At 49.6% G+C, this 18,398-nt stretch overlaps 2 protein-coding genes across 2 annotated transcripts; both read left to right on the top strand.

Annotated features, from left to right (window-relative positions):
* The first annotated feature begins 875 nt into the window (after window positions 1-875).
* Window positions 876-15,716, top strand: SAP30L (SAP30 like). The gene is made up of 4 exons (XM_032337229.1): window positions 876-1,742; window positions 6,259-6,381; window positions 8,584-8,682; window positions 10,436-15,716. The coding sequence occupies exons 1-4, from the start codon at window positions 1,545-1,547 to the stop codon at window positions 10,562-10,564; spliced, it is 549 nt and encodes a 182-aa protein (XP_032193120.1). The 5' UTR covers window positions 876-1,544; the 3' UTR covers window positions 10,565-15,716.
* LOC116586806 (40S ribosomal protein S29-like) lies at window positions 4,208-5,479 on the top strand. Its single transcript, XM_032337230.1, has one exon. It carries the CDS (start codon window positions 5,189-5,191, stop codon window positions 5,357-5,359), a length of 171 nt encoding a protein of 56 aa, XP_032193121.1. The 5' UTR covers window positions 4,208-5,188; the 3' UTR covers window positions 5,360-5,479.
* Window positions 15,717-18,398: the final 2,682 nt, after the last annotated feature.

Genomic DNA, 18,398 nt, shown 5'->3' with positions numbered 1-18,398 from the left:
AGACCAGAAGGCTGAAATAGAAGCTACGGCTTACAGAGCTCCAGCGAGGGACTCGGCACACCGCAAGCCCTTCCCTATGCGGAGACTGGCCCTTGATCCTCCAACCCCAACCTTTTCTCCCCGCGCTCCGCAGCCCCTCCTCTTCCCCGCGGTTCACCGAGTCCACCCTCTAGACCTTATAATGACTTCCGATTCTTCCCAGCCGAGGGGTCACCCAAGCCCCCTAGGGGTCTTCTTCCTCCCTCTTTCCGCGCGCACCAAGCCAGTCCCAGTCTCTACAGTCTGAAGTCTCCGCCGCCCGGAAGCATCCGACTACCTTGCAATACCCGCCATCAGTCCCTCATCGTCTCCTCTGCATGTCTTTCCACGTATCTGTACCGGCTTGTCCCTCAGTCTTTCCCGCCATGTCTGGCTTTCTGTCCTATTTCATCCACCCTACGTCCCACCGGTCTGCGGGTCCTCTGAACCCTGGTTCTCCGGTTTTACCCTGTCTGTCCTTCTCATGGCAGAACCTCTATCCCCGTAAGGTCCTCCCTCAAATACCCCTCCCTATGTTTGTCCCTCGGCACCCCCGCCCACGTCTGCACTTCCGTACGCCCCCGAATGTGCTCCTCTGTTCCGGGAGTCTGGCCCTCTGTCCAGCCAGACCTCCGCTCACCATCCCTCCCCCGGCCTGAAGAGAGTGCGGCCCCGTTCCCCGCCCGCACCGGGTAACTCTTCCCTCTTCCACTTTCTCTACTTTGAACCCATCCCAGCAGAGTCCAGGAAGTAGCCAGGCTCCGAGGACTGGCGGCGGAGGTGCCCAATGGAGCATGCCAGCGGCGGCGGCGGCCCCGCCCAGAGAGCAAACGCAGCCAATGGTCGCGCTGAGGCGGGACTTCCGCTGTCCCGCGGAGGGCGGGGGAGCGAACTGTTGTGGTGCGGAGCCTTGGGCGGGCGGCGGCCGGGCGGCCCAGGGGCTGCCGCGGGACTCGGGGCGCAGCCGAGCGGCTGCAGGGGTGGGGCGAGCCGGACGCGCCCCGGGGCCCGGGCGCCGCGGGTTCGAGGCCGGGCCCCGCGCGGGGAGGCCGCGCCACCCCGGGGGAGCTGCCCGGCGGCGAGTTTGCCCCGCAGCCGAAAGAAGGCGGGAGCCGGCGGGGGCCCTGGAAACCCCCTGGCAAGCCGGGTCCAGAGTCCCCGGGGACCGGTTGCTTCCTGGGACGCCCTCCCGGACGCCCCCGCCGAAGGGTAACGGTTCTGGGCCCCCGGCAGAAGGCACCTCCGGGTGACCCCCGGCGGGGCCCTGCGAGCCGCGGGAGCCGACCCCGGGGCCTCGAGCGGGGAGTAAGGGGCTTTCCGGAGGCGCGGGGCCGGGGGCCGAAGGAGCCGGAGCGCGGCGGAGCAGAGCCGGGCCTCCCCGGCGCGGGGCAGAGCAGCGCCTGGTCTGGAGACGGACTCCGGGACCCTCGGGTGCGGGGGCCTCGGCGACCTGCCCCGCGGGGTGCGCGGCCGCAGAGTGGCCTACAGGGGATCCTCCCGCAGAGGGGCTGGCCCGGGGCGGGGAGATGAACGGCTTTAGCACGGAGGAGGACAGCCGCGAAGGGCCCCCCGCCGCCCCCGCCGCCGCCCCGGGCTACGGCCAGAGCTGCTGCCTCATCGAGGACGGCGAGCGCTGCGTCCGGCCCGCGGGCAACGCCTCCTTCAGCAAGAGGGTCCAGAAGAGCATCTCGCAGAAGAAACTCAAGCTGGACATCGACAAGAGCGTGAGTCCGCCCCCGCCCCTGGCCCCGGCTAGGTCCCCGCGCGCCGCCACCCTTCGGCCGCTGTCCCTGGCTGCGGGCCGGACCCCGGGGCCCTCCCCGCCCTGGGCCTCGCCGCCCTTTATCTGCAAACTGGGGAGTTGCACTCGGGATTTCAAAGGCCGCTTCAGCGCAGACGGGCTCGGACTGGGATTCTGCCCAAATCCGGGGAGTTGGGGGGGCGGAGGAAGGGGGGCTTCCGAGGACCTTTCCTGCCTGGGAACACTTAACAGCAGTTTAGGGCTTATTGTAGTGGTTTAGATATCGGGGTCGAGAGACTTGTGTTAATTCTGTTGGCCCACGAAGGAGCAAGTGTTGGGGAGGGGGTGATGAAGGGACCCGGCTCTTCTTCAACTTCTCTCTCCTCGGAACCCTGTTATACCTTCAGAAAGGAAAGGTGGCAGTTACTTCCCACTCCCCCCGCCCCACCCCCCTGCCGCGGCCTTGGCTTCTGCAGAGGGTCACCGAGCTCGCTGCTTCGCATGCAGCTATGGGGAGATGGAATTTTCAAGGATGTGGCAGAAATAAGGCCAAGACCAAGTCTTGGGAGGAAGCTCTTTGCAGTCCGAGTGACGGGGAGGAAGAAAATCACTTTTCTTAGGGGTAGCTTCTTTAGAAAGGCGTTGGGGAGAGGGCTTTGAATTTGAATAGAATCGCCCTGTGTTTTGTGCCTAATTATAGGAAAACTTTCCCTGTGTGATTTCACCACTTCTAGTTAACAATTCTAAAGATGTGCCTGTTGTCAACCAATTAAGAACTTTTTAGTTTGACATCTGTTGCTGCAAGCTTTAAGTGGCTGCCTTGTGATTAGGAATTGGAAATGAGTTAAGGGGATATTTAATATTCAGGTAGCCCAGCTAAAAGCTCAGGTGGTTAACATCCATTCTCTTTTAGGACCAAAATTCCACTGTTGAGGGAAATTAGAGATTGCTTGTTAAACTGAAAAGACATGCACTTTTCTGCTTCGGATCTTACAGTTGAAACTGAGGCCCAGAGATAAGAAGTGACAGTGCCAACCTCACACAGTGACTAAGAGGCTGGTTAATTTCTTAAATCCATTATCTGACTTACTTCCAAGCCCCATGCCATAAGCCTTGATTGATGAAGTCTTAATAAATAAAAAATCTTTGCCTCTTCTTCCAGGCTCTTCCCTCCTACCAGCAATTTATTTGTATTATGTTAACAATTGCAGTACATTTGCCACTCTTGGAAGATGCTGTTTTTTAAAATGGCTGGGGGTGAGTTAATGACTTTCTTACTACAAATCTCTATCAGTGAATGAATGAAAGGAATTCATGGGAGAGCAAACAACTGGCTAGACACTAAGGAGGTCCAGATTAGGACACGTATTGAAATGAAGTGCCTAATTCTAAGACAGCAGTGAGTTCATCCTCTTGGAAACGCTGCCTACCTATTGTGTAGGTGGTTGGGAGCCTTTGCCTGAGCAGCTTATAATGTTTTCCAGTCCTCAAAAAAAAAAAAAAAAAAAAGAAAAGAAAAGAAAGAAAGAAATTTCCAGCTCTTTTAAATCCTTGGATGCCATGACATCTGAGCAATTGTGCTGCTACCACTGGGGCTCCATTTACCCAGTGACCTCACTGGGAAACCTGTGTTGGGCTATGTTGGTGGTTTCACACACACTGCCTACAACAGAGGCAGCATGAGCCTGGCAGTGGAGTTCCCCAAAAGTGACGCTCTGGAGGAGTAGTGTTTCAAGGTGGAATTACTCACAATTTGTTTCTAGGTGGTGGTGCAGAATCATTATTTCTGAAGGGGATTCTACTTCATTCTCACAGGCTTGGGCAGGAATTCAATCTAAGAAACTGCCATGTTACGAGAATTTTTAGCTGTTACAGAAATCAAAAGAGAAAAGAAAAACCCTGGAGCCTTTGCTGCCACCCTCCTTCCTCCACCTCTAGCCCCCAAAGGCCTCTGAGCTCTGAAATTCCTGAAAACCGGTACATATTTGAAAATGTTGAAGGAGAAATAATGACTGTTTATCTTGTAAAAGGGCCTAGCAGAGAACCTTTTAAAATAATAGCACCAGAAATCCAACTCAGGCAGCTTACACTCAGTTCATGTAGACATTGGCTGTGCTCTATGAGCTATTGATACATAACATGCTTTCAAACATTCCTCCAATTGACACTTTCTGCTTTAGGCTGGAGAAAAGTAGAAGTTGAGAAGAGTATAAAGAAAATGCTGGGGTATGGGGCACCTGGGTGGCTCAGTGGGTGAAAGCCTCTGCCATTGGCTCAGGTCATGATCCCAGAGTCCTGGGATCCTGCCCCACATCAGGCTCTCTGCTCAGTGGGGAGCCTGCTCTCCCCGCCCCCACCTGCTTCTCTGCCTCCTTGTGATCTCTGTCTGTCAAATAAATAAATAAATAATTTAAAAAGGAAAAAAAAAAAATGCTGGAGTAGGAAAGGACACGAGGAGTCAGAAGGCCTGGGTGACCTTGGCCAGATCATAACATCATCTGTGTGGCTTCCGTTTATCTCTATAGAAAATGAGATCGGGGCCAGTGGGGTTATAGTGGTGATTGCTAAGTTCTCTCCCATCCAGAATTCCATTATTCTAGTGTCCTGACCTAAAACCTCCCAGCCACAGCTTCAGGAAATCACCTGTTCTCCTACCACGTATGTCCCTCTACGAAGTTGAGCAGCTGCTTCATCTCAGAGTTTCCATATGGAACTAGCCAACATGAGGGCCAGCTTCCCGTCAGGGAGGAGTAGTATGCTTTCTTCCCTGGTGACAGCATGGCCAGTGGTCTGTGCATTGACTAGGAGGGGTTTGTTGGGACAGTGACACAGGCTGTGTCCAAAAGTCCTTTGGCAGAGTGGACTCCAGCCAAGATACTCAAATTTGTGACCATATGTAAACGGTGGCTTTTGCTGGCCCACACTGCTCTCAGGAGGGATGGCACGTGCTGGCGCAGGTACACTTAGAGTGCCTGCTGTCTGCAAGTCAAGGCCTCAGAGTAAACCAGAAAGTGCCCAGACCACCAATCCAACCCAATGAAGGTGCTAATTCACTGACTAAAAAGAAGTTTTCATTATTTTCTCCATGCAGAGATCTGAATCAATGCTGGCTTCCAATCAGCTTAGTTTTGTCTTAAGAATTTAGGGAATAAATACAAATTCGGAAGTCTCTCAAGAACATTTGTTTAGCATCTGTTCCAGTGTCAACAACCCCAAGGCATTTACACAGGCATTTCATTTCTGGTAGGGTTTGGAGTGGCTCCCCCAGGCACCCTTGGTGCTTACGTTCTGAAATAAAAACACGTTCACCTCTCAGCTGCAGTTGCCGCCTTCACTTGCCCATATGCCTCCAGCCTGCATTAGAAAGTTGGCAGGAGGCGTACGTGTGCTAGCTCTTTCCTTTCGCCTCATTGCATCCAAGAGAGCAAGATGGGTCACCGGCGGCTCTACTGGAGCCATCTGAGGAAATCTGGCCAGGGTTCTCCTTCTTGCCGCGTCTGCTCAAACCGGCGCGGTCTGATCCGGAAATACGGCCTCAGTAAGTGCCACCAGTGTTTCCGTCAGTATGCGAGGGATAGAGGCTTCATTAAGTTGGATTAAGTGAACATCCTTGAATGGGTCATCCAAGATACCTACCTGCAGATATCCAAGATACCTACCTTAATGCCATCTCATTGTACATAAAATAAAAATCCTCAAATTATGAGTGCTTTAAAGTGAGGGGAAAAAAGGTCGGTGGGAATATCCAGCTTCTTTCATGTGGTTTCTGGGAGAAGGAGAGTTTCTGCATCTCTTTCCACTTCTCTTTGTGGACCAGATGTGTGGTGGTGCGAGAAGTATAACTGGGATACACAGGAATAACGTTTTTCAGAGAGAGGTCCTCCTACAGTAGTAGCTGTTGTCAGTGTCAAAGTGGGAAGTCCAGTCTCCCCGTTACCACTGTCCCTTCTTTCCTTCTTCCTGGGATATTGCCTTCCAGCCTGTTGTAAATTCGCATCTCCTATAGGTCACATCACTCCCCGCTTCTAAAACTTTGGGGGACTCTGTCTTGTCTGAAGGAAAGTCTAAGCTGTTCTCATGTCCCCTACCGCCGAATCTCCTTGTAGTCTGTATTTGAAACTCCTCTTAAGTCTTGATTCATCTTCTAATTCAGAATCTTTCCTGTCTACCCATAAATCCTCTTTAGTCAGAGACCAAAACACTGACTATCCCAGCCACACAAGCCTCTCTCCCTTTGGTGAAGCCCTGCCACCTACTGTCTCTGGCCTTCAGGGGGGACTTTTATGAGCTGTTGCCCGGTATGATGGTAGTATTTGTGTCCCTTTGTGGGCTTCTCGTTCTACAACTCAGCAGTAAACTCCTGGAAATTGGGGTCTCCACGTTGCTCTTCCTTCTGTCTCTTCAATGCGTTGCAAAGGAGAGAAGCCCCGTGGCTCGAGAGCTGCCTGTTGCTGTTCCCATGGAACTGGCAAGTCTCACTTTAATTTGCTTCCCATCAGGTAAGGCACCTGTATATCTGCGACTTCCACAAAAATTTCATCCAGAGTGTACGAAATAAAAGGAAGAGGAAGACAAGCGACGATGGCGGAGATTCTCCTGAGCATGACACTGACATTCCTGAGGTAAAAGTCAAAGAAATCTGCTTGAGAAAGCTGGAAAAGTGGGTTCTAATGTGATCCTTTTCTCTGGTCTGGTCTGCTTTTTGGAGTAAATAATTTTAGTCCCCTTTGTTTGCTGTGGTTTATTTGAAAAGCAAATCATAGAATCATGGTAATACTGAATCTGAGACCTGAAAACTTAGAAATGAGTCAGTCTCACTGCCCCATCTTACAGACAGGCATGGAGACCTGAGGTCACACATAGAGTTCGGGGTCTTCCGGCCACTGCCCTGTGCACCAGGCCATACAGCCTTTCTGCAAGAAGCCCCTGATACATTCTGGAATATAACCACAGTGTCAAGTTTCTTAAAACTTTTTTTTTCTGCCTTTAGAGTTGGAGACTGAGCTTTGTAAGGATTGGGAAGAGTTCCTGGCCCTCTGTTTTCTGATCTGCAAAATAAAGGTGTACATTGTCAGTTCATACAGCTCTGGTCCCTGGTCCAGGCTGGTTCCCCAGGAGCCACTCCAGAGTCCGTTATAAGGGCCCAGGGTTTCTCAACCCTGGCACTGTTGATATTTGGGGCCAGAGGAGTCTTAGTCGTGGGTGCCGTCCTGTGCATCGTTGGATGGTTAGCGGCATTCCTGGATTCTACCCATTAGATGCCAGTCACCACAGTAATGACCATCCAGAAAACGCCTCCAGACATTAGAGGATGTCCTCTGGGGGCAAAACCGTTCTTTGCTAAGAACCATTGCACTGGATGATGAGACCTAGGCTTCTCGAACCTTCAAGGTGCTGGTGCCTATTGAGCAAGGCTACAGGAGGGAGTATTGAATTTTCTTTCTGTCTAAGTTGTTTTCACTTAAGACTCAGCAGAAGAAAACCCGTTTGTAATGTACATTGAATATTTGACACATGAATATTTCATAAGGCAACCGCCTGTTAGCGCTCAGAGTGGAAATGACTGCGTAGGAATAGAAAGAGTAGGTGGGCCTTTGTCTGAAGACGCGGAGAAAACCTTTGAAAATAGGGTCCTTTCCCTCCACCCCTCCCTATGTCCCTTTCTCTAGCATTGGTTTACAGCATTTTTCTATTGCCTTCAGCATTAGTATTATTATTTCATAAAGAAATGGATGTATTCAATTTCATTGCTTTTTACAAAAAAAAAAAAAAGGGTTTGAGGAATGTTTTGAAAAGAATGAAGGACTTTGGTCCCTCATATTGATCATTCATTTTGTTTTTAAGTGCCCTCCACCTGCCTGAAGCAAGAACATCTCTTTTAGAGGCAGGTAAAAGCAGCCCAATGTCTGGGCCTTCAATACTTCATGACTGTGCAGCTTTCCTCTCTTCCTGTGTTAGAAAAAGAAGGGGGGGTCCTTTCCCTCTGTTATCCAGTCATCTGCAGAGAACCCCAACCTAACCTGCTGATTTGTACACTGGCCACAGTAGCTTTCGAGTTTTCTCTGGAGAGTTGGTCAGGGTTCCAGCACCTGAAGGCTGAGCCTAGGGAAGAACTCTGGGAACAGCAGTACCTCCCGTAGTCCTTCCTCACGCCCGGCCATACGGTCCGCTACCAAGCTCAGGCCTGTCTTCCTCCAGGATGCCTGTCTGGGTTAACCTTTGCTCCCCATGCTTGGTGTACCCCTCCGTTATTAGCAGCCTCCAAAGCTCAACTTAAGCATCTCATTTCTGATCACTGCTACAGCAACGTTGCCTGCCCGCCCATCAGTCTTCCCTACAAACCACCACTAGATCCATCTTCCTGAACATCCCCCCCACCACCTGTGTCTCTCCTTAGACTTTTTCAAGACATGCTGCCCTCCAGTCTCACCTTTTAAATGCATCGTGATTGCCAATGACACCTGAGTCTGTCTCTTCATCTCCTGGCTTCCTGCGCTCGTGGTCTTTCGTGGTCTTTCTCTCATTCCATAGTCTAGCCCTGTTCTCCTTAGCTTAAGCTTTATGGCTTCTGTGAGCCTCCCGGGACCACCCCTCTCCAGCTAGAACTCTTTTCCACTGTTCGTTTGGGTTTTTGTTTTTGTTTTTTGTTTTTTGTTTTTTGTCCTCCCAGCCAGTTTTTAGTCCTCAGTGGACCATTCCTAAGACATCTCCGTAGTCCTCTTCCCCACCCCGTCCATCCTAGTGTAGTGCTGGGCACATAATGTGCTCTCGGTGAGCCGTGGCTAGTCAGGTGATGGATAACATGTTTCTCCTCTTCTCTCCAGGTTGATCTGTTCCAGTTGCAGGTGAACACTCTACGGCGTTATAAACGACACTACAAATTGCAGACCAGACCAGGCTTCAATAAGGCCCAGTTAGCAGAAGTAGGTAGACAAATTGCACTGCAAAAAGAGAGAGCCACCACTATGCTTCTGATGGTTCTCCCTGCTGCTGTGCATGTCGATCCTAATGCCCTCTGTAGCTCTGCAAGTAATGCCCTGTTCCCTCTCTTCCTACAATCTAGAATCCCACAGCAGTAAGACCTGGAAAGGTCCTCTTTCTATAAGAGAAATCATGGCACCAAGAGAGGAAAAGACTTGCTTAAAATCAGATGGCAAATTAGTAGCAGAATTGAGCCTGGACTCTTGAGGCTCCTGATTATAAGTCCTGAGCGTGCTTTTGTTGGTGCATTTTTTTGAATCTCGTTTTGTAAGATTCTGCATAAATACGGTCCTTCCTGCACATCAGGTATGTCAGATTAATCACCCCAAAACAATTGCTCCTGTTCTGTAGGAGCTGTTCTTTTTCTTCAGTTTTTCCTTTGATTTCTTCTCTGATGTTGGTAATGGAAGTATTTATTATAATGAATAGAACCCAAGAAATTTTCCTCCTACCCTGAGCTCTTAAGAAAATTAGGAGAGAGGAATGCTCTCTTGGCCCTTGTTGGAACGTACTGACAGCCTGGCTTGATACTTCTGTCCTAGTGGCATTTGTGCAGGTTACCTCTTACCCTCTTTTTTCAATGTGCTTTTCTGCCTACTGTTGAAAATGGGGAAAGTGGAAAAAAGAAAAATACAGTGCTTCCATCCAGAGGTCACCACTCTGTAGTGCTAGTTCTCGGACTCTTGATCTGTCCCAGCCCCCTCAGTCCATTCAGAAATTTCCTTAAAGGGTGACAGCCCCATTGGTTTTTGGTCTTTCCTTTAGGGGTTTCTTGCCGATACATCATTTTTTAAAAATTTCCTTCCACAGCGTCTAGATAAAAGATAGATCCACAGCATCTAGATAAAAGATAGATAGAAGTGTACACCTCCTTCTTACCATAAGATCACATTACCCGTTTGCCAGCATTCACCCTGCTGAAAGGGGTGGGTGAGGCGGGCAGGCGCAAACCTGCATTCTCAGGACTTGTAAAACAAAGCCAGGTGTCAGGAGTGCGCGGTAAATGAATTATTTTTCAAATGTGATATGTCTTTCAAAAGGCAGCTGTGTACTATTTAGATGAATTCTTGGGTCAAATACTTACATCTAACCAATTGGCAATTCATCTGACGCAGTTTTAAAAAGACACTTTTTGGGGCACCTGGGTGTCTCACTGAGTTAAGCATCTGCCTTCATTCAGCTCGGGTCATGGTTCTGGAGCCCACGGATTGAGTCCCGCATTGGGCTTCCAGCTCTGCGGGGAGTCTGCTTCTCCGTCTGACCTCTCTCCTCTCATGCTTGCTCGTTCTCTCTCTCTCTCTCTCTCTCTCAAATAATGCTTTTAAAACAAAAAAACACTTTTCTGCCTGGTGGTGCCAGGGCCTGAGAGCTGGTGATGGCAGCAGCTGGCCAAGCAGAGCCATCCCCGCCTCATCCTCCTTAGGGATGCTCTTGAGATTGTCCCATGATGGATAGCTGGTTGTCACTGAAACAGAACTGCATGTTGGCAATGTTGTGGGTTCAAGTACTGCTTTAAGAGGCCTGGAAACCGAATCACCCTGCCCCCTGGGAGAGAAGAGTGTCTGAGTTCTGCAGCAATCAAAACCCCTTCCTAGTTCTAGACGCCAACCCCTGCTCCCTCTTTTGCGTAGTGCAGGATTTGTGGCCCTGATGTAGGCGATGCTTTAACAGACTCTGGTGTTTTCCCCCACGTAGACCGTCAGCCGACACTTCAGGAACATACCTGTGAATGAAAAAGAGACGCTCGCCTACTTCATCTACATGGTGAAGAGTAACAAGAGTCGACTGGACCAGAAATCGGAGGGCAGCAAACAGCTCGAGTGAGGACTGAATGCATCATGGAATGAAGTATAATGCTGAATGCACAGGTGAAATCTACGTGTAAGCCCATAAAGACTGTTACATTTTATTGTAAATAAAAAAGTTGAATGATGAATACTGTAAATCTTTTTGGTCAGGAGGATTATATTCTCATGTTCAGCATGTGTATACAAAGACTTTCTTTTAAGGCAACTACCGGACTGAAAAATCAAGAGCACTAAGAGATTTAAAAATGACGTACAGCAGCATTCAACAGCGCATTAAGTCAATTCTCCTGGAAATGTGGGACAAAAAATATGTTGGTACTCACCTTGTACGACCATTCTGCCTTGTGTGAGGTATAGGCCTGGAGGAGCAGTGGGGTACAGTCAGCCAGAGGAGCGTGAGCAGACCTGAGTCTCCTGGGGACAGGCGTGCCCCGCTTTGTTGCTGGCGTTGTTGTTGATTGGTCAGTGTGACAGTGGTCCCCCGCACTGGCCCCTGCCTGGCGCACAGTAGACCCACACTTAGTGCCGGCGGGGAGTGGGGGCTAACTCTGCCTTTTAGCATCTGCTTCATACCTGCAGTTAATGAAACCGCTGGCACTCCTGTGGCTCACCACTTGACTTCTAGAGTGTGGAGGAAATCTGAAGCACCAAAAGGAGGTTTCTCATCAGAGGAGGATTTGAGGGCAGTCGCAGGTACCAAGCTATATTTGTGGAGGTTCCAGAAACACTGATGCAGGGGCCCTCACAGGAGACGCAGCTCTTTGCACACAAGTCTATGCTTTACTCTTTGGGGTGAAGTTGGAAAGTAGGACTTCAGTCATCCTCGCAGGCCATAAATGCTTCGACTTTAATGGAGCTGTTTAGTGATTTGGGGCTCGTGTTTTCAGAAATACTAATCCTTAGTTCACAATCACCAAGAAAGCTGCCAAGGATCATGTGATTCCTCCTCAGAAGTCCATTTCTGTGAATAAAAAGTCTGACACCTTGACTCCCTAGGCTCGGGGTCACCAGCACATCACAGGTTTGAGCAACAGAGGTCAGTGCCATCTGATACTCATTTTCGTGAGCGGTTTGCCTCCCTCCTGGGGGGAGGAAGATGGCTAAAACAACTTTGTAAAGTATGAATAATTACCTGGCTTTTTCTCAAGTTCAGAAACCCAGATTCCTATATCTTATTATATCAGAGCCAAAGTCTCCTTTGAAAACAAAGCTTTATATCCAAAAGTATGCTTTTACAAACGTTTCTGATCAGTGTGTTGGACAAAGGATGTGAATGGGTGTGGGAGAAAGGAGGAGACTAGGACTTGGATTCGAATTTCTGACCATCTTGACACATATTATGGTCAAAAGTATCATTTTCCTACTCTGTTTTAATCGTGAGTGCTTTCTTAAGCCTTAAATTATAAAAGAAGCCGTGGATGGCCTAGCCCGGCAGAAAGTTTTCATGTCTCGTAAACGGCTTCCTCTGAGCATCAGCACAGAGAAGTCCGAACATGACCTTCAGCTAAGCAGTGGGTTTGTGGGGCAGAGGACCATGCTGTCTGTGGACCGGGGACAGGCCACCCCCTCGCTGAAATGCAGTGTGTTCCATTGCAGCAAAGCATTCACCAGTGTTCCAAATGCATGTCTAGCAGATTGCAGCCTTTTTACATATGTATAAATGAATGTACATAGAACATACTCTAGGCTATGAGGGGATCTTGCTTTCATACACCCAGCTGTGGATGGCACATCAAGGTGCTCTCTGAGTGTTTTTAGTCCTTCAGATTCAGTATGTAGAGACTGTCTCGCTGCTTAGAGCTGAAGGATGTTGATGGGCAGACATCAAGAAGGCCCAAAGTTCTGATGCTTATATAGGTCTTTCTCCTGAGAGACTGAGTTAGAAAGTCTTGAAGGCATCAAACACCAGGCCCCCCTTTGTTAAGGGGAATGTTTTCTCATCAGGCCACAGTTTTGGGGGCAGGTAGGGCCTACAGGTGAAGGCCTTGGTCACCTGCTCTCTGGAAATGTTCATCTCTTCCTGAGAAAATGCATCTTTCTGATGTTGAAGCAAAAATTGGTGATGTGTAGGGCATGACACTATTTCTTGAACAGCAGTTGGTTTCCTAGTTGAGAGAGACAGCAGTCCATTTGTATACAAGAAGCTGTGGTGTTAGGATCCATCTGTTCCCGGGTCTCTGTGAAAATGCTTTTGTTCCAGTGTGAAGTCTGGGGAAATGCTCACCTTCGACCAGATGCTCTGCACACTGGAGACCCCCCACCCCCACCCTGCCACCTTCCCTTAAAAGAGAGGTGGTTTTGGAAAGTGGAGGCTGTGGGTATCTTTTCAGTCTCTGAAAACATGTCAGATGAGAGGAAAGACAAAACTACATGAACTTACAATTTTCTTGTGTGCAGAAATCTGTTCTTTCATCCAACCACTAAGCCACTTGCCTTAGCCCTTCTGCAGTTTCCCAAGGCTTCATCTGTGGGCAGGCAACTCCTACCTGTTAGAAATGGCCCCGAAGCAGTGGAGTTTGGGGAAAGCAGTGTTCATCATGGCCGCCTACATTTTTTTACACCTGCCAAGGACTCTTGCGCTTCTCTCCACCTGTAATGTTGCAACATTGCCTTCTCTCCTCTTGGTGCTCCTGGGCAAAACTGGAATGTGAAATCCAGAGCCGACATTTCTCTGCTTAAAGAGTACATACAGTTCCTGCCTCGGCCCAGCCTGGTCTGGTTCTTTCATATGCCCTGATGGTTGTCACGTGGAAGTGCCTGTAGCCTGCCACTCGTGTTGCGTCGATTTAGGGTTTTAAAAAGACAAATGGACAAACTTTTTATTTCCACGGACTCTTAGGTTGGCAACATCACATGAAGAAGTTCATAGCTGAATCCCATGAAAGATTGAAAGCAAAGGCTTCAGGATTGGCACTGGAAAATGACGAGGAATTGCACGTATGCGTTAGAGCAGCCAAGTTGTAGAAGTTCCTGTCATGGCTGATACTACTACCCTTCCAGGAACAGATACTAGTAATTGTTTGCGGCTGGAATGTTACATCTAACCTTGGCATTTCAACTGGTTATTTTGTAGGAAGTTTTTGGTTAATATTCTGCAGGACAGCTCCCTGGTGGAAGGGAGAAAGTAGGAGCGGGTACTTACTCGGGGGGCCTTGTCTATTGAAATAGCCTGTCCAGACCATGGGTCCCAGAGAAGTTGCTTAATGGAAGCCACCTGAAGGCTCTCAGTCATTATAATATTGAGATCCAGAAACTAGGAAAGGGTCTTTAAGTCATCAGTCCAGTCTCCCCACAGGTGCTGACATTCTGCCTGCAACTGTCCCACCAAGGGTTTGGGCAGTCTGGGCTTAAACACCTCTGAGGACAGGGAACTCACTACCTCCTGGGGAAGCCTGCTCAATCTCCATAAACCTCTGGCTTTTCTATGTTCTCTGTCATTTCTATCTCAGTCTCTGCCCAGTTGGGGGGCGGTGTGTGGAACAAGTTACTCATCTTGGCTAAGCACCTAATTGCTGGCACTGTCCCAGGGCACAGCAGTTGTCTTTTGGGAAGGAGCATCTAGCAGATAGATAATTTTGGTGTCCTGGCTGTCTTTCCCCTTCAGCATGGGTCCATTTAGTTCCGTGTTGAAGGATGTTGCAGAAACCCCATCAGCCTGGTTCTCCTGTGTTCTTGTGGAAATGGATGGAGGGGGTCAGGGACGAGGGGATGCTCTCAGCCTGATAAAGTAACCTAAGAAGGGGTGGGGCCCAAGTTCTGTGCTAGCCCCACAAAAGCTGATGCTCACGTCACTTGGGAAAACTTTTAGCTAGGAGATTGTAAAATATTGCTCTGTGTGGAGTTTAAGGGCTCCATGGCTGCTGAGAGCTTGTACTTTAAGATTTCTACAAGTACTTCACACATTATTTTTATGGCAAAAACAAAGCTTGGGACCTTGGGGGAGGGGCACGCCACATGTCTCCATGTCTGAGAAGTGCCGTATTTTCAAGCTTGAAAGCCTTGTAAGGTGGTTCTTTCCCCATCATTCATTTTAAAGACAGGAGACTGACATTGAGAATGACCTGTCTGAGTCACAGGGGGGTCTGGACTTACCTTCCGTCCTCCTGACCTGTTCAGAGCTCTTCTCACTCTCTGACTTGCACATAACTCAAGTCCTGTTGAAAGTAAGCTGCTTTCAGATGTTTGAGACCTTGCCACTGAGCAGAGAGGTTTCCCAAGGCCAGCCTGGCTCCCAGAGGCTATGAACCAGGCTGCTGGACTTGAGGCTGTGTGACATGATCAGGAAAGCAGTCAGCTGAGTTTTGCCAAATGAATGTCTGGGGAGAACAGAACTAGATGATGATTTAAGACCAGAGTTCAGAAGTCCTGGTGGGAGCTCTAGTGTTGTCCTAGAATTGAAATTCTCACGAAATGGGCTTGCTGTCTGATCTGTTGGTCAGTCTTCTGCCTTTCAGGTGGTCCTTTGGGCTTGTGTCATTCAGTTGGCCCTGATTCAGACAGACATAACCCTGAGGCCCTATGATTCGCGGCTTTCCAGTCCCTCTTACTGGGTTAGACAGTTGAACCAAAGGAAAAGTGAACTCAAGGTCTCAGCCTAGGAAGCATGGTGCTTTGGGGTGCCTTTCTGTTCCCTTCATTTTATTATGGACTGTTTTCCAAGTTCAAGGTTAGGAAGGGTGAAGTGGATCTGACACTCTGAGGTGGAGTCTAGTCTGGGGCCAGGTGGGACCTCTTGTTAAGGTAGAAATGTCTACACTCCCTTATTTCATCTAGCTTGCGTCCTGAGCCACGAAGCCTTCGGTTGCTCTCACTCCACGAGCACATCGTTACCAGGGACGGAGGGTTTCCAGGACCCCTGTTGTATGCATCTGCTGTCTGTGATGCCCATCGGAATGTTTTCGCAGTGTGGGTTCGTGTTCCATTTTGTAACTGCCTTATCAAAAAGCAAGTGCCCTTCCATTCCAGGCCTCCTCATATTGTACTTGTTTCCTGCCAAATTCGGGGGATCATTTGTATTTTAATTTTGTAATCTATGGCTCTGTACTGTTGAAAGGCTCTCAATTCTGTGGGGTCTCCTTAGTATGTATGTGACTTTTCATGTGGCGATATCACACAGATGGGATGGCCCGACTTTCACTCTTAATAAATGATCTGAATGAGTAACGAGAGACACATTCTGTTGTTCTCCTTGACCATCCGCACGGGCCTCCGATGCCTTCACTTCCGTACGCGGCCTCTGGCTGTGTCCTGCAGCGATGGGTGACGGGGGTCTTTCCTCCCAGCTCTGAGTACTGGTTCCCGCATTCCCCCATCCAACCCCAGTGCACAGCGAGTGAGCTTCGGTCGCAGAAGTTGATTCCCTGCTCTCCCATTCATTCAAATGAAAGAGACCCGAAGGTCTGACAACCAGAGGCTGGAATCTGAAGGCTGCGTAGCATCCCAGAGACCCTGGGCAAAAAGCTTCGCTCTGGTCTGCAGTTATCCACCCATAAAGCAGGGACCTCAGGAGCCTGGCTGGAGGACTGCAGGCCGAAACGCCTGCAGGGGGCAGCCAGGAAGCGCGGGTCCCTCATGAGGGCACCCACTCCTGCGGTTCCAGCCTGTCGTCACCTTGTGGGGCTTCCAGCCCTGCATGGCCACTTCTCAAAATTTCCCAAGAGGACCTGGTCATCTAGACCTTTATATGAACATTCTGATGTTCAAATATCTCCAAAACATCTTTCACGGGTTGTGGACTAGCGTTTCTTCACCTACGATAGAGGCTTGCTAGTTAGACTTGGTGCGTCATCTAAATGCTTGTTAGAAATGCAGACCCTCTGCCCCCCATGCCTGCCAGCTGCCTACTGAGTCAGGTCTGTGTTGTAACAAAGTCCGCAGGCAAGTCACATGCTCAACCGTTGGGGCTACCTGACTGTGCTTCACGGGTGGGCGTCCCTGAGGCCCCAGGGGTGGGCCCCCTTGCCCAGCTGCACCTCAGACTCCAGGCTTTCATTTCACGTCTGTCACTAGTGCCCCTTTAGTGTACTTCTGTCAGCAGAATGGAAGGAAGAAATGCAATAAGTCTTTGTCTTCATCTTCTTCATTAACTTGAAGGAATATACACCAGCTCTAAAATGTTGAAGGCATCTCAATGGATGGTGCAGCTTCTCCCCCTCACCACCTCACCCCCACCCCCAGTCCACTTCTTATGTGGAAGTTGCTCTTCAGGAGGCAGTTTTTTTGTTTGTTTGTTTGTTTGTTTAAAGATTTTATTTATTTATTTGACAGAGAGAAATCACAAGTAGATGGAGAGGCAGGCAGAGAGAGAGAGAGAGGGAAGCAGGCTCCCTGCCGAGCAGAGAGCCCGATGCGGGACTCGATCCCAGGACCCTGAGATCGTGACCTGAGCCAAAGGCAGTGGCTTAACCCACTGAGCCACCCAGGTGCCCCCAGGAGGCAGTTTTGAGGGCAGCTGGGACTGTCCCTGGGAGCCCACAGGATTCCTGATGGCTTGCCATCATTTAGATGATCCCTGAGTTGATTTCCTTCAGAAAGCAAAGAAGTTCTAATTCACATCATGTTGTCTTCCCATGTGAGTGTAACATAGTCCCCTTCCAACTTCCCTCCCTCTGCCTGCAGCCCTCCATTTCTTTCACAGAGAAGCATCCGGTTGCCTGCTGTCCTCCTCTAACCCCGCCCCCCCACACACACACTGAACCTCAGGGAGGTGCTTTGGCCCCAAGCAGGCTGACCTCTGCTGGGGTCGACCTCCCGTGAGGATCTATGGACATGGGTTATGATGAAAGGATGAATCCACATCTTCACGTGCAGAAGTTGTCCTAGGAACCTGACACCCCTTTTTCAAAACAGACCTTTACAGGGGCACCTGGGTGGCTCAGTGGGTTAAAGCCTCTGCCTTTGGCTTGATCATGATCCCAGGGTCCTGGGATCGAGCGCTGCACTGCGCTTTCTGCTCCCCAGGGAGCCTGCTCCCAGCCGACCCCCGCCTGCCCCTCTGCCTACTTGTGATCTCTGTCAAGTAAATAAGTAAAATCTTTAAAAAAAAAAAAAAAAAAAAAGACCTTTACAGTGCTGAATTCCGGATCATATGAAGTCCAGCGTTTCTGAAAGTGTGGCACTCGCCACCTCCCACCCTGATCAGAATCCCCTAAGAATGCTGTGTATGATGCCAATTCCCAGGCTGTATCCCGGAGTCTCAGAACAGAAAGCTCAGGGGCCGAATTCCAAGAAATAATGGATTTTTGAAATTTCCCCACATAAGACTTAAGCTCAGTGAAGTTCAGAAGAATGTGGTCCAGAGCTTTCCCCATCCAGCAGCTTCAGGCTCGTCGGGAGTTACTAGCTCAGAGTTCCCAGTGAGACCTAGTAAATGAGTAGCTCCTCAGTCCTCCTGGGGCCCGGGAAACCATTTTTACAAGATCTCCCGGACCACTTGTCTGCACACTGAAGTTTAGAAACTAGCGAATTCAACAGACACCACCCAGGCGCAGGGAGAGAAAGTAGCTGTATTCCACCTGACAGCTCAGATGTGTCAGAGCCTGAGCAAATACGGTGACATGCCCAGCCACAGAGACACTAAGACACTATGTAGAGGAACCTTTGCAAGGGATCATCTCCCATCTGGATAAAACCAGAAAGAAAATCCACAGTCGCGAGCACTCTGCCCGGCATGGAAGGCAACACTATAAATGTCCGCAATGGAATCTTCCATTAACTTAACTGTTTCTTAGTTTATGAGGATCTTTCCTGTCTAGAAACAAGGATAGCTGCTGAGTGTGGCGTGCACACTGAACAACACGCTGCTGGTTTTACACCCGCTGATTCCTTGACACTCACTACAATTACACAGA

The sequence above is a fragment of the Mustela erminea genome, chromosome 3 (genome assembly GCF_009829155.1).
Source record: "Mustela erminea isolate mMusErm1 chromosome 3, mMusErm1.Pri, whole genome shotgun sequence".
In the NCBI taxonomy this organism is placed as follows: domain Eukaryota; kingdom Metazoa; phylum Chordata; class Mammalia; order Carnivora; family Mustelidae; genus Mustela; species Mustela erminea.
Note: the sequence above shows the minus strand (reverse complement) of the source record. Positions and strands in the feature narration are given on the sequence as shown.